The sequence below is a fragment of the Chionomys nivalis genome, chromosome 5 (genome assembly GCF_950005125.1).
Source record: "Chionomys nivalis chromosome 5, mChiNiv1.1, whole genome shotgun sequence".
Lineage (NCBI taxonomy): Eukaryota > Metazoa > Chordata > Mammalia > Rodentia > Cricetidae > Chionomys > Chionomys nivalis.
In genome coordinates, this window is record NC_080090.1 from 109,116,160 (window position 1) to 109,142,431 (window position 26,272).

Below are 26,272 nucleotides of genomic sequence, written 5' to 3' on the forward strand. Positions count from 1 at the left end.
TCAACACTAAATAACTCATTGGCCATCTGCATTATGAGAAGCACAAATGAAACAGGTGAAATAATTTTAGTGATAAATTTTCTTTAATCAGTATACCTGTGGTGGGTTGAACAGGTATGGTCCCATAGACTCATGTATTTCAATGTGTGGTCCATAAGGAATGGCACTGTTAGGTGTAGCCTTGTTCGGAGTTCTTTAGAGGATGCTTGGCCCCTAGGGATCATTGTTACTTCCTAAGTCCTCTAGGATCTGTCATTGAGTTGAGAGGGATACTTCTTAAGAGCCACCTTTCCATTTAAGCATGTCAGCTGCTTTTGACTCTTTTACTCTTTTGTTTATTCTCAGTAGTGATAGAATTCTAGTACATTTGTTTGCATAAGTAAGTTTTACCTTGCCTTGCTGCGTTCTTATCTTCTCCCAAAGCCAGGCCTTCTGGTTCCCCTCTTGAACACTCACTGATGTTGTAATCTTTGTTCTCCACTTTCTAGAAAGCTACATGTCTAGCAGATCAATTTCCTCCCAGACAATCTTTTTTTTTTAATTCTCAATTTAATAGTGCGCAAAATTTCAAGCTGTACCCTGTTCTCGCCAAATGTGGGAAGCACCTAGAAAGATTTTGCTTGAATGGGAACAGTGGTTTTATCTGAGGGAAAGCCACCATATCTGAGGGGGAAAAGGGATGGAGCAAGTACCAGTTAAAGTTGAGTTATAGATGATTAGTTTTTAGCATGAGTATATCTTATACAATATTTGGGACATAGTGAGAGAAAAAATTGTCTGCACATCATATTTAGTGGTGTTCTGTAGTTTATCTCAAAAACTGAAGAACATCAGAGCAGTAGCATTCCTTTATGTAAACTCTGTATTTTAATTAATTAGAAATTTAAACAGATATATGGGTGTTGGTGGTTAACACCTTTAATCCCAGCACTTGAGAGGCAGAGGCAGGTGGATCTCTGTGAGTTCGAGGCCAGCCTGGTCTACAAGAGCTAGTTCCAGGACAGGCTCCAAAGCTCAGAGAAACCCTGTCTCGAAAAACCAACAACAATAACAAAAAGCCCAAAGTTTATATAATATTGACTTTTTAATATAAAAACCAAATTTTTACTTTCTTTTTATATTTTGTGTTTTTACACAGTGTATCCCAATCCTGTCCCCTCCCCAAACAAAACAAAATAAAATTTAAGAGAAAAAAGGAAGGAGAAAATCTTGTCATGGAAGCTGCAGTGTGACACAGTAAATCACGCAGTAAACCCCTTTATCCATACATGTAGGTGTTCACAATAAAGAATAATTGATCTGGTTTGAGGCCCCTGGTCTCTGCTACACCACCAATGCTGGGCCCTCACTGGGGCTTTTCCTGGACATCCTGTTGCTGCCCTGTGTTGTGGAGATCCCCACCCCACCCCCAGCCCCACCCTTGGTGCTGCACTATATCACAGATAGGGTGAATGTTGGATTGGACCAAGACAGGACTCTGGTTTTGGACCAAGTCCTCACCACCAGGGTGAGCTCTCTTGCAGTGCCCTGGAGAATTCACCCTTGCAGAGATAGCAAGGGGCAGGGCCAGTTCTTCTGCTTTTGAGTCCTAAGGGTGGGTTCTCCCATATCTCCACCTTCAGGGCTAGCTCTACTCTGTTGCCCAGGTGAGGTGTAGGGGCCACTGTCCAAATGTTGCAGCTGATGAAGGGTAGGGAGCTCTTGAGACCCCAGAGCCAGCTCGAACAGTTGCCTCAGGCCTTGATGGACAGTGGTGTGTGTGGGTGTGTGTTAGGGCATCCCCCTCTGCTCATGTTACCACATGACAGGTGAGTAATGGGGACAGCTCTCCCGTGCTCACCACATCGGGGCTGACTCACCTACACCTTCGCCAACAGAGTCAGCTCTTCGGTGCTGCCCAAGTACAGGGTCCACTTTCCCAGGTGCTGCAGCTGGTAAGGGGGAGGGTCAAGGGAATGAAAACCATTTTACATAACACAGATATCAAAATGGATGTCATTGTTTTCTGCTTTTGCTAATCTGTGACTTTCTGTCTGGACTCTGCCTTCAGTTAGATAGGCTTTCACAGGGACGGTCGTTTGAACAGTCTGTTCAAACCCGAAAGAAAGCAAAAGGAGCACAAAGCAAGTTGGAATCTTTTTATTGTAAAAATAGTTTGACCTTGGGATTTAATAAGAAACTTCTTAGGAGGTCCCCAAGCATCCTTTGCTGACCACTGTGCTGAGAATAGCAGAGCCTGTCGGCTCTTCTTATATTGGAGAGGATGAGAGGATGTGTCTAAGCAGAATAAACAATCTCTTTGAAATTCTAATGGATCAAAGTACAATATTAAAATAACTTAAAATGACAATTCAGTTAAACAATTTTTTTTTTTTTTTTTTTTGAGGCAGGGTTTCTTTGTAGCTCTGGGGCCTGTCCTGGAACTAGGCCAGGCTGGCCTCAAACTCATAGAAATCCACCTGTCTCTGCCTCCCAAGTGCTGGGATTAAAGGCATTTGCCACCACCGCCCAGCTAAATATTTGCCTTTTTTTAAATTTAAATTATGATTACATCTATATTCATGCATCCAGTAAGATAACTGTTATTTAAAAGCCATGGTAACAGTTGGCTTTGTTCAGTAGGTACATTATCAGTTTTCTATGTTGAATAACTTTACATTTCTTTTGGACTACAGCTTTATTGTTATATATTTCAGTAGGTAGGTCATGTGATCATATATCTGCTCCTGGCAAAGTATAAGCTTCTGGGAGAAGATTCTGAAACAATTAACTGATTGTCCTCTCATATGAAGAAGTGATGCATTATGTACACAGAGAGTGAAAATTAGAGATGGTTCCTGCAGTTGCTTGGACAACTGAGAAAATTAAAGGATCTCACCAGAAATAGATCAGAGGAACGGATATATTGGGGTGGGATAAAGATTTGGCGAGTTTAGTTTTTGGTGGAAGAGGTAGATGGCTTGAAACAGAGACGGTTGTGATTGGATTGAGCAAACTGTTGAGGTAGCGGTGAGATTCCCACGGAAAGTGACTGTAGTGCAAGAAGACGACAAGGAAACACAGGCGGGGGTCTTAGGAGGGGACTAAGGAGAGTTAGGAGGGGCGCTGTGAAGGAAATGTCATCGAGACGTAGTGAGGAGGTCTTGAGAAGGCTGTGTGGGCAGCAACAGCAAGTGCTGTGTGGATTGGGGGATGGTGGTAACTGGTTCCTAAATCTGTCGTGACAGAGACTTGGGCATCTAGGAAACGGGCTTTGATTGTTTCTTGTACTAGGTTGGGGTTGGAGGTGAGAAGAACAAATTTTGGACTTGCCTGAAGCCACAGAAATCCGTGTTTCCCAGCTTGGCTTGTTCTGGCTCCCTCAGGACCATTTTTACTCGAGCATTAATTGTGTAAAGGACAATGTGTAGTAGGAGGCCCCTTGTTTGTTTTCCGGCCACCCAAACTCCCAAAATAATCACACAGAAAACTGTACTATTTAAAACACTGCTTGGCCAATGACTCTAGCATATTCCTAGCCAACTCTTACATATTAAATTAACGCATTTCTATTATATTTTGCCGTGAGGCTCGTGGTCTACTGGCAAGGTTCCAGCTAGTGGCTTGCGTCTTTCTCCTCTGGCAGCTCCATGGCATCTCTCTGACTTTGCCTTCTTTCTCCCAGAATTCAGTATAGTTCTCTTCCCCCTCCGCCTAGCTCTATTCTACCCTATCACAGGCCAAAGCAGATTCTTTACTCAGTAACCATTGAAAGCAACACATAGACAGAAGGACCTCCCACACCAACAATGGAGTTTAAAAAGTTGTTGCAGTAGAACTTATTCCTCAGTCAACCTGATTTTACAATAGCCAGGCTTTCTGATATATGTTTATATTTTAGGTAAAACACCGGCCTTTGGGTTAGATTCACTCTGCACTTTGCTACTCCCTATGCCTTGAAGAGATGGAGTTCCACCTCAGTTAGTTAGAGTGGGAGCATCCTCGACGCTATGCCGTGCACTTGTGACATTTGTTTCTTCTTTCTGTCTTCCTGTGATAGGTTCACCAAGCTGAAGAGCCTTAACCTTTCCAATAACCACTTAGGAGTCTTTCCATCAGCAGTCTGCAGCATTCCTACCCTAGCAGAGCTGAATGTGTCTTGCAATACTCTTCGAGAAGTGCCAGCGGCTGTTGGAGCTATGCAGAAGTACGTACTTTAAACCACAGGGGAATCTGGGAAGCTCCGTGGAAGTTTCACATCATGTTAGTTTGTTATGTTTGCCAAGGAAGTGCTGGCCTCACATCTAGCAGTAAGGCATGTGTAGTGTGTAGAGGTCACTTGTTAGGACTTTACTTCTTCAAAGGCTTGTAAAAAACTAAAATACAGTTTTAAACTGCAGTTCCTATGAATCAGTATATCCAAACATAGGAGAGGAGTTTTCGTTTTCTGAGCTATTGTATTTTAAGTATTAGAAATTAATTTTAAGAAAAAATAAGTACGATGCATATTGGGGCAGGTTTGTATTGCAGTTAGCATACTTCCCCATGTAGACCTTTGCAAGTTGAGGAAGTAGGTAACATTTCCCATTTTAGTAGAAGGTTAAGGTCCTTAATTCCAATCTTGTCCCCCTTGTTCATTGTTACCTTCTACCTGCCTTATGCATTTTGCAGCATTACACTAATGCAATCTTCATGAACTTGTATGTTGAAAATGTACATTTTTCTGTGTAATTGTTATGTCTTCTTTGATAGCTTGCAGACATTTTTGCTGGATGGGAATTTTCTCCAGTCTCTTCCTGCCGAGTTGATGAACATGCACCAGCTCAGCTATCTGGGTCTTTCCTTTAATGAATTCACTGACATCCCAGAGGTATTGGAGAAGTTGACTGCTGTGGATAAGCTCTGTATGGCTGGGAACTGTATGGAGACCCTCAGACTACAGGCTTTAAGAAGAATGCCTCATATTAAACACGTGGACCTACGGTAACCTCTTTTGAGAAATGCATCTCATTTGAGTGACTGGCTTGTATTGTGGGGTAAACTAGTCCACAGAGGGAATAAATGACAAATTGTGGGGGGTTCTTCTTCCCTGAAGCTTGCTTTAAAAAAATCCCACTGATGATTGACTTTGGGTTTTGAGGGTTTTATTTTGGTTTTGTGAACCTGAACCCAGTTTTAATTCGCATGAATATATGGGAGCACTGGAGTAGAGGACTATTTATATAAACTGGAAATCATCGAGAACATGGTGGACATTGTTCCTGAGACATTTGATACTGTGGAGCATCTCTTGTTTTCTGTTCGGTTTTCCTTAACTTAATGAACATATTAAGTTAAAATGTTTTAATTTCTTCTCTGTCCATTCAAGTGGCTCAGAGTTTTGCTTATCATTCTTCACAAAGCATAAATTCTGTTATTAATCTCCAATCAGATCCAAGGTTAGCTGCCCCCTCTACTCTGATCCCTCGTAAAAGCAGAGAGCCTTCATTTTAGTCTAACCACTCTGAAACCCAACTAGAAGCCTTGGCACTGTCTTTGCTGCCCATGGGTGCTTTGTCATCATCCTTTGGAAGGTCAGGTTCTACTAGGTTTTTTTCTTTTTTGTTTTTGGGTTTTTTGCTTGTTTGTTTTTTCAAGATAGCATTTTTCTGTATAGCTTTGGAGGCTGTTCTGGAACTTGCTTTGTAGACCAGTCTGGCTTTGAACTCAGAAATTCACTTGCTTCTGCCTCTTGAGTGTTGGGATTAAAGGCATGCACCAGCACCACTGAGCTAGTGATTTTTAATCACTGAGCTACCTTACGCAAGAGGATCCATGTTTTCATTCCCTTAAAGATTTATTTTATTCTATGTTTATGAGTGTTTTGCCTGAATACATGTATGTACCGTGTACATCCCAGTTCCCACTGATGTCAGAAGGAGGTGTTGAGTCCCCTAGGACTGATGTTATGGACAACTATGAGCTGCCATGTGAATACTAGGAACTCAATCCTGGTCCTCAACAAAGGCAAGCAAGTGCTTTTCACAGCTGAGCTATCTCTTATGTGCCCAAGGAGGAAGACTTTTAAATTTTATCTTTTTAAAACAGCTTGTCATGGACTTGACTTCTTACAAAACAATGTACAGGACTGAGTCTTTAGTGCCAGGTGCTCGGTTTGGTACTTTTTCAACTAAATTATTTCCCCCATTAACAAGAAGTTGATGCCTGCTGGCCATAGTAAATCTTGAGCGAGTTAATTTCTTTGTGTCTGCTTCTGATCTATAAATTACAATTAATAATAGAACATAATTCGTGGAGTTGTGGAGAGAATTGAGTTGCCTAACACTCCCAGCAAGGGTTATGTTCAGTTGTTACCCCACTGAGGCCTGTTTCCACTCCTGAAGCCTGCTCAACTGTCTTTCTTGGCGTCTTCACTCTGTTTGTAGAAGTGGGGTCTGTCCTTGTTTTGGTACCCACTTTTCTTCTCTTACTACCTCAGGCGCTTTCTGAAACTCATTCAGTAAAGAGCCTTTATTTGCTCTCTTTCTTCCCACTTATGTGGTTTGACTTGTGAACCACACATCTTGCCAATGGAGAATTGCTTGGCTTCATCTCTCCTCACACTAAAGAAGGCGGGCTTTCCTAACTAGGTGATGTTAATGGTGTGCAGGACTAGAATCTTAATTTAGCAAATAGAAATAGTTGTAATTTATCTGAATTTGAGAACTTTTTAGAATGGGACAGGGACCAACACTTTGCCTGGTTAAATTTATTTACAAGCATAAAGTTATTAACTCTGAGTTGTTTAATATATAATTTCATATCTCAAAATTTAGATCTTTTTTTTCAGTGACTCAATATATATAAATCACACATCAAGGCTTATTATTACTTATAAATGCCTGGTCTTGGCGTGGCTTGTTGCTAGCCAGATTTTCTTAATTTAACCCATCTACCTTTTGCTTCTGGACTTTTCACCTTTCTCTTACTTCTGTAGATCTTTCTTATTCTGAGGCTGGGTGACTGGCCCTTAATGTCCTACTCTCCTTGTTCTCTCCCTTCTTCCTCCTTCTCAGATTCTCCTGTTCTTTTCATGCCAACTTCACCTATCCTTTCTCCAGTCTTGCTATTGGCCGTTCAGCTCTTTATTAGACCAATCAGGTGGTTTAGACAAAGAATTACAGCTTCACAGAGTTAAGCAAATGCAGCATAAACAAAAGCAATACAATTTAAAACAATATTCTACAAAGGCATTCTTCTGTATAATCAATCATTCCTCAACTTTGCTTAGCCCTCTGTCTTCTTGGGACCAGTTTCATTCAGCTGCCAGCTGGACCATTTATCCTTAGTTTTGCTTTTTTACATACTTACGCATACCTGTGAAGTAGTCTTAAGTTTTCCTAGCTTTTACCTGCTTCCAGCCCACTAGCATACAAGTTCTGTGCACGAGAGAATCTGTCTTAGAGCTGCTCAGTGTATTCTCCGACACAGCCTGGCAAGCTGTTCCTTGCTGCTCTTCCACAGTGAGATAGAAACCATGTTTTAGAAATGTGTGGTGATTTGACATTGATGCTGTGTTCACACACTTTATGACAGATTGGTTACACAGGAAAAACAGGTAATGAAAAAACTTACATTTGAGTAGCAAGTCATGTGATAGAAGCTGTGTGCTTGTGTGTTCTGTGATTACTTAGAAATTTAGAAAAGAGATCCTTCTTGTGGCCTGCTAGGCAATGTTCTTACTTATCCATGATCTCACAGTGTTACTATATGGTAGGTAAAGCCCTTGCTAAATACTTTGAATGAAGGAGAACGTGAATATAGCCAACCATGTTACTACTCCTTCCACTTAGTCTGTAGCACGCTTGAAAGTCACAAACTGCATTGTTCCTGCCTTTGATCTGGAAGCCACTTTCTCTGAACTACTATTCACAGCTCTCCACACCCTTGGGATTCAGATGGGTGCTTCCTTCTCAATAGCACCTGCTTTGTAGGTTCTCTATATTTTGTACATTGCTACAATATCATCACATACTCATAGTTCTCCTATGGAACAGTACAAAGCACTTTATCTTGTTAGTCTGATCAGTATAAAGCCAGAGGTCATCATCCTGTCCTTGCCATGATCATGACCACAGCCCTTCACAGTGTACCCAGAACTGGAGCACAGGTATTTCTTTCATTTTCTTAACCTATTTTGAAGAATAGGAAAGATGTTTTTCTCATTTTGCAGATAAGAGGTGACTGTTGCTCTGGGTTCTCCACCAAGAGCTAGAAGATAATCCTTCGAGCTGCTCTTCTACACACAGGAATGCCGCCTTTCCTTTCCTCATAGACTTTTTTAAAGTCATCATTAAAACAGAGTTTTTGATCATCTTGGTACCAATACAGTGACTTGTAGGTGGGTGAGTTGCTATATAAAATGAAGATAATACTATCATGGTTATCCAAAGTGTAATTTTGAGAAGAGCATAAAAGAATTTAAAGAATGTTTTAAAGAATTTAAATTCTTTCAGTTCTGTTGTCTCCAAAATAAGGCTTGTTTTTATCCATCGTGCACATTCTGATAGTTTAGTGAGCATTTGGAAATAGGCACATTTCTGGGTTAAGGCCAAATTTTGAATCTTCAAACCTAGAACAAGAAAAGAAGAAATGATGTTTTTAAGCATCATTTTAGGGACATTTGAAGACAATATGTGCTGTCCTTGGTTGTTGACAGATTCTTGCTCTGCTGTCACCCATCCTTGTGGCAATGGCTTTATGATAGTTCTCTTAATCATTTGTATGCATACCTATTTTGTTTATTGAAGAGCAGAAACGCAGTAGAATGCTTGATCTCCATGCATAATAACAGTGCCTTTTATCAGTACACAAGCTTGGAGCTTTCTCACCTTGGGAGAGAGATGTTTCTTTCCTTTTTTTTTTTATTATTTATTAAAGATTTCTGCCTCCTCCCCACCAACAACTCCCATTTCCCTTCCCCTCTCCCTCCCCCAATCAAGTCCCCCTCCCTCATCAGCTCTAAGAGCAATCAGGGTTCCCTGCCCTGTGGGAAGTCCAAGGACCACCCACCTCCATCCAGGTCTAGTAAGGTGAGCATCCAAACTGCCTAGGCTCCCACAAAGCCAGTACGTGCAGTAGGATCAAAAACCCATTGCCATTGTTCATGAGTTCTCAGTAGTCCTCATTGTCCGCTATGTTCAGCGAGTCCGGTTTTATCCCATGCTCTTTCAGACCCAGGCCAGCTGGCCTTGGTGAGTTCCCGATAGAACATCCCCATTGTCTCAGTGTGTGGGTGCACCCCTCGCGGTCCTGAGTTTCTTGTTCGTGCTCTCTCTCCTTCTGCTCCTGTTTTGGACCTTGAGATTTCAGTCCGGTGCTCCAATGTGGGTCTCTGCCTCTGTCTCCTTTCTTCGCCTGATGAAGTTTAATATTCAGGAGGATGCCTATATGTTTTTCTTTGGGTTCACCTTCTTATTTAGCTTCTCTAGAATCACGAATTATAGGCTTAATATCCTTTATTTATGGCTAGAAACCAAATATGAGTGAGTACATCCCATGTTCCTCTTTTTGGGTCTGGCTTACCTCACTCAGGATAGTGTTTTCTATTTCCGTCCATTTGCATGCAAAATTCAAGAAGTCATTGTTTTTTACTGCTGAGTAGTACTCTAATATGTATATATTCCATACTTTCTTCATCCATTCTTCCATTGAAGGGCATCTAGGTTGTTTCCAGGTTCTGGCTATTACAAACAATGCTGCTATGAACATAGTTGAGCATATACTTCTGTTGTATGATAAGGCATCTCTTGGGTATATTCCCAAGAATGGTGTTGCTGGGTCCAGGGGTAGGTTGATCCCGAATTTCCTGAGAAACAGCCACACTGCTTTCCAAAGTGGTTGCACAAGTTTGCATTCCCACCAGCAATGGATGAGAGTACCGCTTTCTCCACAACCTCTCCAGCAAAGGCTATCATTGGTGTTTTTTATTTTAGCCATTCTGACAGGTGTAAGATGGTATCTTAAAGTTGTCTTGATTTGCATTTCCCTGATCACTAAGGAAGTTGAGCGTGACCTTAAGTGTCTTTTGGCCATTTGAACTTCTTCTGTTGAGAATTCTCTGTTCATGATTACTGAGAACTCAAGGACAATGGCAATGGGTTTTTGATCCTACTGCACATACTGGCTTTGTGGGAGCCTAGGCAGTTTGGATGCTCACCTTACTAGACTGGAATGGAGGTGGGAGGTCCTTGGACTTCCCACTGGGCAGGGAACCCTGATTGCTCTTAGGGCTGATGATGGAGGGGGACTTGATTGGGGGAGGGGGAGGGAAATGGGAGGTGGTGACGGGGAGGAGGCAGAAATCTTTAATAAATAAATTAATTAATTAAAAAAAACAAAAAAAATAAAAAAGAATTCTCTGTTCATCTCAGTGCCCCATTTTATAATTGGGTTGATTAGCCTTTTACGGTCTAGTTTCTTGAGTTCTTTATATATTTTGGAAATCAGACCTTTGTCAGTTGCGGGGTTGGTGAAGATCTTCTCCCAGTCCGTGGGTTGCCTTTTTGTCTTAGTGACAGTGTCCTTTGCTTTACAGAAGCTTCTCAGTCTCAGGAGGTCCCATTTATTCAATGATGCCCTTAATGTCTGTGCTGCTGGGGTTAAACGTAGGAAGTGGTCTCCTGTGCCCATGTGTTGTAGAGTACTTCCCACTTTCTCTTCTATCAGGTTCAGTGTGTTCGGACTGAGGAGGTGTAGACTTCCTTGGCACCAAAAAGTGATGTTTTCATCTTTTTTCTTGCAGTGGAAACTAAATTTATATTTGTTATATTGATTTCATATCTTCATATTGATCCATTGCTGCTTGTCTTTTACTGCTTATCTGCAATAACTTTACTCAGTCCAGTAGTTGTCATGGCTGCCATCTTCCTATGCTTCCTTTTTTGATTTCTCAAATCCTGGATGCCAGTGTTCAGTGTCTTCTCCACTTTGGTCTTTGAGTAGTAGTCTCTGTATGGAAATAGCTTCGGCTATCAGTTCTGATGCTGAGAATAAAGAATCCCTGTACCTACATTTCCATCTCTGGTGTTCCCATTCAGTATGTGGCTTGAGGTCATTGTCCTTGATTCTGTCCTTATGATTGCCCATCTACTCTTCTCCACATCCGTCTCTTCCTCTAGGAGCCAGTGCAGTAGTATGTCTCGGTGGTTCTGGCTTTGTTCCCATGTTCTTCCCCGCGTGCTATCTGTACTACAGCCTCTTTCTTTGGAAGTGAGTGCCCAAGTGGATATTTTTTCTTCTCTTGAAGTGAATTAGGTAAAATCAATACACTTGCTCCCTCCCTTCCAGCCTTCATGGCCTAAATTGTGTTTTGAAATATATCATAAAGGCTCAGACTTCTAGAATTGTAGCTAAAAATAACTAGTGAATCTTGCCAGTTAAAGAAGGCAGATGCTAAAATTGAAGATGGCAGGGGGAGCTCTAATACAGGGAGAACTGAGTCCTGTCTCATTACTTCATACTCTATGGGTTCAGCAGTTCATTTATACTATTGTGGTTAAGTAGCTCATGTTTGTGTCCTTCCTCCTTAAGATTGAACATACTCAGAAAGCTTATAGCAGACGAAGTGGACTTTGTGCCGCATGTCACCCAGCTTGACCTGCGAGACAATAAACTTGCTGATCTAGATGCTATGGTTTTCAACAACATAGAAGTTCTGCACTGTGAAAGGAATCAGCTGGTGACACTGAACATTTGTGGCTATTTCCTAAAAGCTCTCTATGCTTCTTCTAACGGTAAGTGCAGACTACATCCAGGCTGCGCTGTTTGCCCAGTACCATCATCTCAGCCTTACTGACTTTATTCTTTCCCCATTTACTAAAATAAGGATCAAATCCTTCCAAGATAAAAGTCATAAAAGAAGAATGTTGCCTTGGTGTTTACAGGAACCAGAAGGGAAAATTTTATGTTCCTAGCTCGTTTTTTGCATTATGATAAATTGCTCCCACTGGTCATTTGTTTCTTCTGCTTAAAGTAAGGGGTAAGGTAAACTATTTCATTGACTTCCTGATTAAATGCTAGAGGGTGGGAAGTCCACTGTAGGCTCCAATCAAGACCTGCAATTTCATGTTCCATTGACAAGGGGACTCTTCAAAGATCAACCTGAACCATGTGCCCACAGGAATATCATGACAGCAAGATTCTTAGTTATGTAATAAAACCCCTTATTTGGGTGTTGTTTTTTTAAATTATGGGATGTAGGTGTGGAATCAGATAGTGAGACTTTTAAGAGAGATCCTTAGGAAGAGGAGGTTTGTGCTAGTAGTGGTGCTTTCAGATTGATAGCGATAACAGTAGACAAGACACACTTACGAGAGAGGAGCTAGAGAATCCACACCACCACTTGTCCAGGCTACTAAGATGTACTCATGTGAGCTAAGGGAACCTGCAAGCAGGCCATAAATGTGTTCCATGGCTCATTTCTCCAAGGTGGGTACCTGAAATGTTACATTGGAAAGAAGAGAGCTGGTACCAAAAATTAATCTATAAGCCTCTCACTGGGACCAGAATAGGCAGCTATATAATTCTTATGAATTAAGAGAGCAGGCCTTTCAGAAACGGCTCCTGCAGAAAGTGGTGTCATATTTCCTAAGTTCAGAAAACCTTTTGATCTGACCAGTAGAGCTCATTTGTGATGCTCTGGAGTATGGTGTTTCAGTTGTGAGGGAGTCAACAATAAAGACCTTTCGGTTTTATGGATGACATGAGTATTAAAAATATGGTGTTCATTTGAATGACCTTTTAGGTACCGTTTGACACACAGAACCAGGAGAAAGCATATAAAAAAATGGGAACAGAGAATGAATGACTCACGGTTGCCTGGGAGGATGGCTTTAGTCTCCTGCAGTTAAAGTAATACAAGAAGATGCATTGTACTTCCTAAATACATGGAAGAGGCCAAAAGTACAGTGCTTTCTACAGACAAAGGAATGTGGGTAGTAATGTGTTTGTGCTTCTTCCCCTTGTAGAACTCGTCCAACTCGATGTTTACCCAGTTCCAAATTATCTGTCTTACATGGATGTCTCAAGGTAAGAAGACAGCACCTCACAGAACTGTTGGCCTATTGGGGACTTCTTTAGCTGATTCTGTCCAAGCCTATGCTAAGATGTTTTATAAATTTTTGAAGGACAGTAATACTGACTAAAATGTTTTAAAATAATAAAAAATTAAACTTAAAGTTTCATTTAAAAAAAAAAGGACCTTTGGATGCCATCTGTGTTTTTCTTGTACCTGAGTTCAAACTCTGGGTCTCCTACAAGCTAAGCAAGCTCCTACCAATGAGGTACCATCCCTAGCTCTGGAACCAGTTTAGATCCTAGGTTTGTATATAAAGACTGGAGACGTCAGGGTAACTTGAAGGTCCACTAGCCCTTTATTTATCAGTTGTATCTTGTGTCCCCGCCCCCAGGAACTATGAGGCTACGTTTTATAACACTGCTGTGTCTCTAAGTTCCCCTTTGTCACTTTGTGCACACATGTGCTTGCCAAAAGCTCTGGGAGCTGCTGGGCTCTTAGCTTGCTTTAGGTAGACAGGCTTTCATGCGGCTTTGCTTGTGCAGTGAGTCTTACTTATTCTAGTGCCGAAAAATACAAAAATAGATCCCCCCCTCCGGTGACATAAAGGCATGACTTTGTCTACATTATAAATTTACACAAGTGAAACTTCAGTAATTTTAACCTACTAAAATTGAAACTTATTTTAAGGAAATACCCAAAATATGAGAGCACATAGGAGTCTGGCTCTCTGAAGATACTACTGTTAGCCATTTGAGGGTGTGAACTGTGGTGTGCTTGTGAATCACCATTCGTTGCAGTCCCCATGGCAGTGTGAGTTGTAAGGTATAGAATTTCACCTTTCATTATGAAAGCACACAAATTTAGCTATTTTAATAATAAATACATTTTCAATTTTTAGCTATTGGGAGAATTATTCCAATTGCAACTTTACTATAAACTTAGAAATAAAGTTCTTTGAATTGTTTCATGAATTTCCTATTAAGTTGCTATAGTTTTATTTCATTAACTTAAACTCAGACATTACTTGATTTAGTTCTTAGATTTTTTTTCCTACCACTTCTTATCAGCTCAGGATTTAATATACATATCAGGAGTTTGTATACGTATGTGTGTGTATATATATATACACACACACACACATACTGTATACAGATTTACTTCAGAGAGTTCGCTATAGAACCTGTTTTCCTATTACTCATAGAATGTATTTGGCACATAGTCCTCTTAGGAATCCCTAGGCCATGACCCTGGATTTGTAACTTAAATATTGCTTATCTTCCTCTGTGACTGTGGCACATGCCCGCCTCATGTGTTTGTATACCCGTCTGATGTGCATATGTTCACCTTTTGTGTGCCTGCCCACCTTGTGTGTGCATGTTCACCTCATGTGCCCTACCTCCCAGGTGTTGAGCAAGGTTTTTCATGGACTTTAAGAGTTCTTCAGTACAGACTTCTACACTACCATTTATAGTTTTAATTTCCCTGTGCTGTGATTGCTGAAGGACTTCTTCTATTTTTCTTTCTATTTTTCTGTGTTGTTCATCTGTTCAAGAGTTAACTATTATAAAATAAGTTTTTGAGTATAACAGTGTATGCCCATATAAATAGTAAGAAAACAATGTCTTCTGTTTCCATATTTAATCAAAACTTTCGTAATTCTTTTTTACTTCATGGATCAGCCCACCATGTTATTAAAATGTCCCAAGCATCATATTTGCTCAGCCTTGTGCACCTGTTCATAATGCATTCATCTTGACAAACGTGTGTGGCCTTTGATTCCCTCACTTGTGAGTGGGAGGGGAGAGGTGAGAAATAGCTATATGCTTTTATGTGTGTCCCATTACTTTACATATTTTTGTTTAAAGGTAAAAGAAAGAAATTCAAATATAGTATATTTTTCTAATGATGAGATCATTTAATAATGTCATAATTGGTTCAGTTCACTTGTTTCTGGTAACTGTAATTATTGTTAAATGCCCAAGTAAACATTTTCAAATAATTCTAAGTCTTCACTGCAGGGCACCATTTCATTTCCCGTTCTTCCCAGTAGCTGTATTTTTATGATGCCAGGAAGAATTGGAAATTATTTTAATACCAATGGTAAAAATGTGAACTTGAAAGTAATACTTGGTTAATTGATAATTGACTTACCTGGATCACTTTTCCCTCTTTCTAAATTCGCAGTGGTCTCTGAAGGGGTGTTAATATCTAGAGGTAGTGATCTTTAAAATGTTAGAGATGATGCCAATGGCGTATCTGTGTTAGTTTATTTCTTCTCTATTATAATGATTCATCTTGATTTTAAAATACGGTGATTTTCATATATCCTTTTGATCGTGCTCATTGCAATTTGGCATTTTTTTTTTTAAAGTTTTGTTTCTATGTAGTTCTTTGGAGCTTAAAGTACATTTGAGGGGCTGGAGAGATGGCCCAGCAGCATAAACAGTGTGTCCTGCTCTTGCCAAGAACTGGAGTTCAGTTCCAGCACCCATATCGGTGGCTCACAACTACCTGTAGCTCCAGCTCCAAGGGATCCTATGCTTTCTTTTGGCCTCCTTGGGCACCTGCAAGAATGTACACATACACACAAGCGTATATAAATTTTAAAAATTAAATTACATATTTGAGGCCAGATTTAATTTTTAAAGTATTAATTTTTATGTTCTTATCTTCAGAAACTGCCTAGAAATTGTGCCTGAGTGGGTATGTGAAAGCAGAAAGTTAGAAGTTTTGGATATTGGCCATAATCAAATATGTGAACTTCCTGCTCGGTAAGTATTTAAGATCAAAAAGATAATTAGTATTAATATGCTGACTTAGTGTTTATCTTGTTAGCTTGTTGTTATGAACTCCAAGACTGTCTGTTTTCAAATGCATGCATTGTTTTTGTTCCTGTATCGTGGGATCGTGGGGTGGAGAGTAGAGTGAGCTTTAACTTTCATGCTGACATTCATATCCATACCAGGTGGTGGTGGTTACTGGAAAATTACAAATAAACTAAAGGGAATGCTCAGAGACTGAGAAGCCAATAGAAATGGTTTACCTAGGGACCTCACTCGACTTTATTGATAATGTGTCTACCTTATCCTGGATAACTTTTGTTTGCCCTGGGTTACAGTTTTGGTGGTGGTGGGGTACGAGGCAGATGGATATGGTTAGATCACTAAACCTTGAAACCGTAAGCTAGGTTGTAGTTTTGATTTCAAATTTGAAATAAGAAATCTACAAACTTCTCCTTTAATTCCTACCTTTTTCATAATTGTGGTTTTTACAGTGTGGGGTGTGTGCATAGTGCACACGTGGAGGTAGAGGACCGCCTTGGGGAAGACAGGACCTGTCGTATGCACGGATGCGTACATCAGGCTAGCTGGCCTCACATTTCTGGAGATCTTTGTTGCACTCATAGATGCACAAGGATTCCATACAGGAGTGCCACTGCTTCCTGCTTTCACGGGTCCTGAGGATCTAAATGCAGTTTGTCAGGCCTCACACACAGCAAGAGCTCTGCCCACTAACTTGTCTCCCCTTCATAATTTGTTCTTTAATAACAAATTTTTTTTTTTTTTGATTTTTCGAGACAGGGTTTCTCTGTGGCTTTGGAGCCTGTCCTGGAACTAGCTCTTGTAGACCAGGCTGGCCTCGAACTCACAGAGATCCGCCTGTCTCTGCCTCCCAAGTGCTGGGATTAAAGGCGTGCACCACCACCGCCCGGCTAATAACAAAATTTTTAAAGTAACCATGTGATGGTTTCAAGTATCCATAGATACAGATAAATCTTTTCTAGTTAAGTAATTGTGACTAGCCAGGTAGTCAATAAACCACAGAAGTCTTTCCTAGCTCATCATAGGAACTTTCTTTGATGAACATGGTGTGTACCTCAGTGCTCCTAAGGTCTGCATGTGACACCTGGCATTTGAAGTGTGGCTCTTCTGAACAAGACACTGATTATTAATTTTAATTTAAGTAATAATTTAAACTTAATTGATGGCCAGTTGTTTCCAGAATTTAAGTTCAGTTATTTCAACATTTTTAGCCAGTCATAGGACAGAGGAAAGTAGTTTCTATCCGTGTATAACCAAAGCTACCAATACAAATAAGAGAAAAGTAACATTTAGCTTAACTTTTCTTTTGATCTTCACATCAGACTTCTTTCAGTTGACTTTTCAAAGTATGACTAGGGGCTGGGGAGATGGGTCAATCAATAAAGTGTCTGTCACACACATGTAAGGACCTGAGTTTGGATTCTTAGTTTCTGCCTAAGAAAAGCCAAGCCTGGTCACATATATCTGTAACCCTAGCACTGAAAGCAGACACAAGTGGGTCCCTGGAGTGCAGTGGCCAACTTGTCTAGCCCGTTGGTGAGCCATGGGTTCAGTGGGAGGCTCTGCCTCAAAAGAGAGAGACACAGAGACAGAAAGAGAGAGAGAGAGAGAGAGAGAGAGAGAGAGAGAGAGAGAGAGAGAGAGAGAGAATGATTGAGGACGATAAACAGTGCTGACTTGAGTCACACACACAATGAGCACCTGAGATGTAACTAGTTCTAGAGGAGGTCTGTAAATATAGTTAGTGCAAAATATTTATAATAACAATACTAAAACAATTTTAGACATAGTAAATCTAGTAATAAGAATTGTTTTATTTTACTTTTTAATGTGGCACCCAGAGTTTCCTATTGTATATGTAGTTCATATCATGTTAGAATATTGCTCTCATAAAATAAATCGAAGTTATATTTCAGTCCCTGAAGAGATTAATTTCTCTTTGGTCTTCAGCCATCATAATATCCATAAATCTGCTTCATTTAAAAAATGCTCTCTGCCCCCAGAGTATTAGTTAATTGAGCATTTAATTAACGTAACCCTCATGCAGCAGTCCTCACTAGAGAGAGAGAGAGAGACAGAGAGACAGACAGACAGACCGTGCCCAGTGCTTTTAGCAGAGGAACATGAAAAAGAAAATGGCCATATGTCTGTAGGTAAATTGTTGGAGATTTTGTCTGTCTGTCTTACTGTTCTTCTGTCTTGTCTTTCCCTCCTCAGACCGTGAGTGCACATCAGGGACTGAATGTGCTTACACTCCAGTGCACTTCCGCACACTAATAAATACAAGACAGCTGGAGGTTTTACCGCTTTTTCAAAGCCAGTATTTTATTGGTTCTGTACTAGTACAGGCTTTTGTGGATCTAAATAAATGTTTATTCAAAGTAAATGCCAAGTGTCATATTGTCATACAATTAGTGTTTATCTGCATTTTTTTAAATGTGAAACAAAAACAGTATCTCTTACTTTCTCCCTCAGTGTTGAACTGTAGATTTTGCAGAAATCCAGTTGATGTCTAATATTCAAACAAAAGTGATTTATTAGAATTGATTTGATATTGAAACTTTGTTTCTATAAGGAGGGTATATGATGAGTTCAACGAAACAAGTTATTTATAATGAAAATACATGAAAAGAAAAGCAATATTTTAGTGCTTAGATAGTATCCAGAAGGATTAAACAGAATCTAGTTATCATTTAATATTAATACTGCAGTTAATTAAACCTACCTATTCTATTCTTTTAGGAGAGAATGTCTACTTTGGTATAGGGTTAAACTGTGGATCCCTAAAATATATGGCATTACTGAGAGAAAGGGGGAAAACTATGAAGTAAAATGTATTTATGTACGATGTATGAAGTAAAATTTTCTTAGGTGTATTTATGAAAGATTGATGCCATTGAAGACTTTGCTGGGTCCTAATAATCTCTGTGCAGACGGCTCAGCTGTGTTTGTTCAGACTCGGGACAGGACATTAGCCTGTGGGTCTGAAGAAGCACACAGCCTTGTAAAGCTCACCCTGTGGATCAAGATGAGACCAAGCTCTTCAGTAACTCCTTCCATGACACAAATATAGAAAGCACTGAAACACAAATAGCTCCAAGTTTATATTAAAATAAACCTGCTAAAGCTAGGGATCTTACTCAGCATTCTAGAGCACTGCAGCCCTTGCATAAGACTGAGTTCAATTCCCAGCACCCACATGGTGGCTCACAATCATCTGTAACTCCAGTTCCAGGGAAGTGAATGTCCTTTCCCACCTCTGCAGACACCAGGTACCCATGTGGTATGCATACATATGTACAGGGAAAACACTCGTATACATTGACTAAAATAAATAAATCTAATACATCAAAATGCACCTGTTAGCCTGTACTGAAATAATATATAATTTGTGGAATAATGATTATTTAAATCTTACGTTTTTAAATCCTCATCCCAAATTAGCCCAATATAAATAGTTGCCTTCTGTTTTTGTTCCCTTTCTTACAGCTTATTTTGTAATAGTAGTCTCCGGAAATTACTGGCAGGACACAACCAGTTGACAAGGCTTCCTGAAAGGCTAGAGAGAACATCTGTGGAAGTCTTGGATGTGCAGCATAACCAGCTCATTGAGCTCCCACCTAACCTCCTCATGAAGGCTGACAGGTAACGATTTGGACGTCTTCATTATTTACCTGTCGCTGAGGGTCTTGTTACCTATTTATTGTCTCTCCTAGGTGTATGAATAATTGGTTTAGCTAGCAACCTTTCTACCATTTCGTGTAGAATCCTTCAGATCATTACTAATTTCACTGCTCTTTGTAGAGAAAGGTATTTTGCACTGTGCTAAACAAACATGTGTCATGGGGATGAGGTGTGAACTCTTATACTACTCCTTGAACAGGACTTGTGCAGGCCAGTAAGGCTTCCCTTACTTATCTGATTCTCTTCATTTCCTGTTGCTGTGGTAAAACGCCCTGACAAAAACAATTTAGGAGAGAAAGGGTTTATTTGCTCACAGTTCCAGGTTATAATCCCTTTACTGTAGGGAAGTTGAGCAGGAGCTTCTGACAGCTGTTTCGTCACATGCACAGTCAAGTTCTGAGAACAGCGAATTAATTGTGTTCATGTTAGTGTTCAGCTCATTTCCTTTACTCTTATACAGTCCAGGAATCTGACCAGGGAAGGGTGCTACCCACAGTGGGTGGTTGTTCCCAATCATCAAAAGTTTAATTTTAGATGTTTTTAGATATTAGAAGTCAAACCCAGAGCTTGATATATGTTGGGCTGTAGACAAACATTCTACCACTGAGCTACTTACCCTCATATTTGTACAGTTTTCCTAAATAACTGGTATCTAAGCATTTGAAAAGTTGGTTTGATGAGCGATTGTGGAAGTTTGAATGTAATTGGGCCCCATAAGCAATATTAGGAGATGTGGCTTTGTTGATGTAGGTATGGCCTTTTTGGAAGAAATATGTCACTGTGGAGGTGAGTGCTAAGGTCTTATATATGCTCAAGCCATGTACAGTGTCAGGGACCAGCCTCAACAAAAATATCTCTTGCCAGGGTATCAGTGTTGGGATTTAGAAATATAGTAAAGAATACGAAGACACATTTAATAATAATAAAATAGAAACATATAGAATAATATCGAGAGGGAGTTCTCTGAAGTGAAATTGCCCGTGTTTAATTTCCAATTGCTTAAAAACCCCTGACCCCAAAAGGTAGGAGTAAGACAAAAACTGCGTTAACATGATACAAGGAAATGAACAGACCAGTTGAAAGTCGCAAGCTACATCCATAGTTAAACATTCTGTTACTAAACAAAGCCAGTCATGTTCATACCCTAGACCAAAACAACATTCTATAGGCAAACCAATCCATGGGTGTAATCCAAAGTTATCTCCTTAAGTGAACTGGAACTTAGTTAGATCCTTAGACTTTTCTTTAAGATAGAAAAGTTATCTGCTTCTCTATTCCTGAAATACATACAAGTCTGAAATACACCTGTTGACAATAACCTTGAGAGAGCAGAAATCACTGCTCTAAATCTAGGTGGGGCCTTTGTTTGAGGTAGAAACACAATAACCTTGAAGGAATAGAGGTAAGTTCCAACTCTCTGACCTTTGGTCAATGTGGAAACAGGCTCAGATTTTGGGGCCTCTGCAGTCTGGTGTCTCACTTCACTTCCAGTTGCCTGCTGATCAATATGTAGAACTCTCAGCTCCTTCTCCAGCACCATGTCTGCCTGCATGCTGCCATGTCCTGCCAAGGTGATAATGGACTAAATCTCTGAAACTGTGAGCCACCCCATTAAATGTGTTTCTTTATAAAAGTTGCTGTGGTCGTGGTGTCTCTTCACGGCAATAAAAACCCCAAGACAGGGATTAATTTAAATGTTAAGAGAAATTTTGTTTTCTTTTTGAAATTCAGTGGATATTTAGTTGGAGGTTGAGAGAAAATTCCTGCCAGGAGGAGGGAAATGGAGAAGAGGCGAGAAAGGGAGGCCTTTTGAGTTCTGGTCCGCAGGGCAGATCTGCAAGCAGCTGTCAGAAGTGGTGACCATCAGAGACAACACTAGAGTTTTGGGGCTTTTCACGAAGCAGCCTGTCACCAGTGTCTTGCACATTCAGTTGTGATCTGTCTTAGTTGATGGTTCAGGCACTGTGCTGGATGCTGTAGGCATTGAAAATTGTTGGATGTAGCTGTTTCTACCAAGTTTCTTAAACCCTAATACATAGTTTGAAAAACTCTGCTCAGTGAACATAATAGAAGTTAGATTTAAGAGAACAGAAAAGATAGAAATAGGGACAGCCTGGCTCATTGGTATGAGGAAGAACACTTGGTTGCTGTATGACAAGATGAATTTACTATTTGGGTCTAGCAGGTGGCCCCGTTTACTCCATAATTCAAATCTTAACAATAACTTTACAAATATTCTTTGTGATAGTAAATTATTGTTTACAGTTCTGGGTTGGATCATATAACTGAGAAATAGCACATGTTTGTCTGCTCTCCCTGTTAGCAGGGAGTCATTTGGTAAACAAGTAAGAAGAGGGAATCTAGTTTCAATCAGGTGACTTTTAGTGAAGTCTTCGTTTTGCTCTGGAAGTTTGTGGCCAGCTTATTTGTATTCTTATGACTTGATCACCATTTTATGAATTTACTTTTTGTATTCACCTTTGAGTTTTGAGTTTTTAAAAAATGACAGTTTATACTCTATACTTGAATTGAAATGTCACACTATAAATGTAAATGCATGTAGACTTATGATAGTTAAAAATAATATGTATTTTAAGAACGCTCATAACTCAAAGTTGTAGATGGATATGAAATTTGAGGGCCACATATTGTTAAGATATTGACTGTGATACTGCATCCTGAGAGAGGGCAGGATTTGGGTCTGCTGGGTAACCTGGTAAATAATCTACTCCTCATATTGCTGAACATCTTTTTGCTCTGTGATGAGAATTCTCATGATGGAAACACTAAAGGAGTTTCAGATTCTTTGCTGTGACCACCAGATGGTCAGAGGAAGGCTAGGTAATTCCCCATGGGTCACCAGTGAATGAGTCACAGCCAGAGGTACTGCCATCCTTCTGTTTTTTCTTAGAATCTTGGCAGTCACTGACCCCCTGTCCATCTAAGCTCATCACGCACATTTGATGGCCAGATAACCTCTCCCGATGGAATCAGTCTGACTAGCAAAGCTGGAACGAATGCTTTAAAAGACAGTTGGATAAACCCCCAGTAGTGGTGGGACTCACTGTTTCTATACCTGTTTGGAGCAGACCGAGGATACTCAGAGGCAGGAGATGGGGGTGGGGTCGTGCATGTGCTAATGAGGTTTGTGGTATTTCTCATTTGTACTCATTAACTATCCCCAGCGTATTAGTCACACCATAAACCATAAGCTTGAGTGACTCAGACAGAATTTGTGTAAATATCAAAGGAACTAAAAGAACAGAAAATCAAAAGAAGGTGATCAATTGACCATGACAACTGGTGCTCTTTGGCAAAGGCAGTTATTTCTGGCATTTTGGAGAGCTGAGTTGCCCACACTTTTTTATTTAAGTGAGCTATCTTTGAAGCTCTGATGTGGTATATTAAAAATGTTTCTAAAAGCATACTTTGAGAATCATCTAGAGAACTCGCAGATTCCTGACTTTCGTAGCAGTTCCACTGACTGAGATGTTAGAAGGAGAGCCAGAATCAGCATGTTTAATGAGGTCAGCCTTGGGATTCTAGTCTGCAAGGTCCACAAGACAATGAAAGCTCAAGGTGACCATGGGTGTTCCTGCTCTCAGGAACACCCTCATCTTTGTGTTTCTCTGGCACTTGAATGTGGCGGCTCTTCTGGGGTTATTAGCACCAACATTGGCTGTCAGTTTGTCAAAAGCAGAGAATCAGCCAGTGGGAATTAGAACACTACACAGAAAAGTTCTAACTAAGGTTTCCCTGGATCCTACAGAAGGAAAGGGTGAACATCAGAGGATGGCCAGCTATGTGATCATATTGCCAGGGATCATATTCTGGTGACTAATTCCTTATGGGTCTAATAGGAATGATCCAGAAGGCTTTAACCAAATGTTCTAAATGTCATAAGAGGATCCAGGAAGGATCCTCAAGAGTGCTGTCCTGAAATCAGTGACCTTTGCTACCCACTCTCCAGTGCCGTCGAATCATTTGCTCTTGTACTGGTGCTTATGGGGCTCATCTGTTCTTAAGAAATCACAAGAATGTGTTGGGATGGGAGGTATGCACAACTGATTTCACACTAGCCAGGACTCTGGTAGTTAGATTTTGAGTCTACCCATGTACCACTCACCTGTAACTAAGGGTTGAAGATGAATGCTGCCCTCAGAGAGTTCCTAGGGTAGTTGGGAAGCCGTGCTTCAATTACAGATCCTCTAATCTTATCTCAGAAAATCAACAGGGAAATGGTGAACATATCCATAAACAGTGCCTAAGAAAAAAACAAAAAGAACACACATCCTCCCCTAAGTTATTGTTTAGATACAAATTTAAGGCAACATTCCAAGCAGAATTAAATATACTCATGAGTGTTTGAGGATATAAAAAAGAAAAAAAATTAAAGAACAAAAATGGAAAATGTCATTGAACTCATAAAATGGAAAAAAACAACAATCATTTTATAAATGAGCAGCATATTACTAGGTGGTTAAAGGGTAATACTTTCAAATAAACGTTCAGAAAGAGACATTAAAGAAAGCCAAACAAGTGAAAGTGAAATGAAGAAATAAAAGGGTTAGAGATAAATAGGGGAAGTGGAAAACTGGCCCCAAAGGAGCAGAGTTTATATATTGAGCTCTTGAAGAACAGAGAAAGTAGTGGGATAGAATGAACTTACAAATATTGAAGTTCAATACACTTTTTATAACACACAAAAATATCTTAAAGTATATTTGTGAAGATCTACTATTAGATACCTGGAATAATCTCAGTGATCAACTCTGAGATCTAATAGTCAAATTTAGATTCAGAAAAATAAAACTTTTCAGGACTGTATTAAAAAAAGGTAAAGGAATTTTAAAGGGCACATATTTGGATAGTCATCAGACCCCCCAAAATATTAATGCAAAGTAATAATGTAGCAACAAACAGAAACTTAGATGAGAAAATTAAAAATGCAATAAAGAAGAACTTAGAAGTTAATGGTAAGTTAGTGGGAATGAAATAAAGAACAAAAAGAAAGGAATGGTTTATGTTTAAGTCCTTCAAGAGCAACAATGCAAACCACTGACAGAACTAACTTTTAGAATTGTAATCCAAAGAATATTTTATGGCAATAAAGTGAAGATTTTAGAGTAAAAAAACTAATAAATTAGTAAGTTGTCATATAAAAATCTGAAGGGCCAGCCTGGGGAAACGGCTTAATTGGTCAAGTGCTTGCTCCACAAGCATGAGGATGTGCTGATTGCCAGCCCCACAGGTAGAAAGCCAGGAGGGGTGGCTCGTGCCTGTAGCCCAACTGCTAGGGGCAGGCAGCCAATTTAACTGGATTTGTGAGCTCTTGGTTCAGTGAGAGACCTGCCACAAAAGCTCAGGTGGAGAGGGATTGAGGAAGACACCCAGTTTAGCATTAGCCTCGTGCTTTCATGTGTGCATGCATGCACAAGCTGGCAGGTGTGCACACGTGCGCACGCACGCGCACACACACACACACAGTAGCATATCTAAAAACTCTAGAGTTGGTAATAAATAACTCAGTATCAAATATGTCAGTCAGATATGGTAGCAGGATATGACATTCATATTAAGAGGCTTCTCATGTACAAACAGTAGCCAGTGGGAGACTGTATTTTGATTGCAAACCCCCATTTAAAATAGCATAAAAATATAGGATGCTTAGAATAAACTTAAGAAATATTTAAAAGTTATACAAAGAAAAATCAAAATATTCTGAAGTTCATAGAAGCAAACCAGGATTGATTCTAGCACTAGAGCTGACTAAACACCAGGTGAACTCAGAAGTATAGTGTTATTTCATTTCTATTTTAATAAATAAAACTTGCCTGAAGTTCAGAGAGTAAAAGCCACACTGGTCAGCCTTAGAGATCAGGCAGTGATAACACACACCTTTAATCCCAGCAGCCACACTAGTTGCCAGAGAAGCCAGGCAGTGCATGCCTATCCCAGCCCTGGAGAGAATTACAAGACTGGAGGAGTCAGCTCTCACTCTCAGTCTCATTCTGAGATTCTTGGAGGCAGGATCACCGTTTCGGACTGAGATAGAGGAAAGAGCCAGTGGCCGACTGTTTTACTTTTCTGACCTTCGGGTTGAACCCTAATTTCTCTCTCTGAGTTTTTATTAATTATGCATCACAAAAGTATGTTTGAAAACATGTTGTATCTGGGACAGTTTTAGTAATACATGCAAAATGAGAGTAACAAATTATTCCCAATAGAATAAAAATAAATTCCTGTAAATTGTAATTAGCACAAAGTAAAAAATTGAGTAAATAAGTAAGAATTCTCCTTACAGTTTAATTCCAAATCACAAACTATAAGTAAAAGGAGTCACACAGAATTTGGCTAACATTACTGAAAAAAAAATTGTTAAAAGCCAAAGATAATAAGCAAGAGCCAACAACATGATGACCTGAGTTGATACCTGGGACTCAAATGGCAAGACAGCAGAAGCAGTCCCTGCAAGCATGTTCTGATTCTACGTGCATAGGACAGAAAATATCAGTACACATAAAAATGAATAAATAAATAAAATTTAAGAAGTATATTGATAAATGGGATATTAACATTCTTAAATGATCTCCCCGCAAATTTATTGGCTACAAAATGGAGAAATTGGAAGTTTAATTGACTATAATTGGTAATACCAAATAATCTGAGTGAATGTTGACAGTAGTTAAGACGTTGGCCATGTTCCATCTAATACGGTACATGGAGAGTG

General features: G+C 39.9%; 1 protein-coding gene across 1 annotated transcript in view; it reads left to right on the forward strand.

The window, feature by feature from the left end:
• Phlpp1 (PH domain and leucine rich repeat protein phosphatase 1) overlaps positions 1–26,272 on the forward strand; it is a 219,522-nt gene that overhangs the window by 144,114 nt on the left and 49,136 nt on the right. Inside the window, exons 5-10 of the mRNA XM_057770046.1 lie at positions 4,040–4,186; positions 4,732–4,962; positions 11,551–11,753; positions 12,987–13,047; positions 15,712–15,807; positions 19,348–19,503. Of these exons, the coding sequence (XP_057626029.1) occupies positions 4,040–4,186; positions 4,732–4,962; positions 11,551–11,753; positions 12,987–13,047; positions 15,712–15,807; positions 19,348–19,503 (894 nt within the window). The remainder of the gene's footprint in view (positions 1–4,039; positions 4,187–4,731; positions 4,963–11,550; positions 11,754–12,986; positions 13,048–15,711; positions 15,808–19,347; positions 19,504–26,272) is intronic.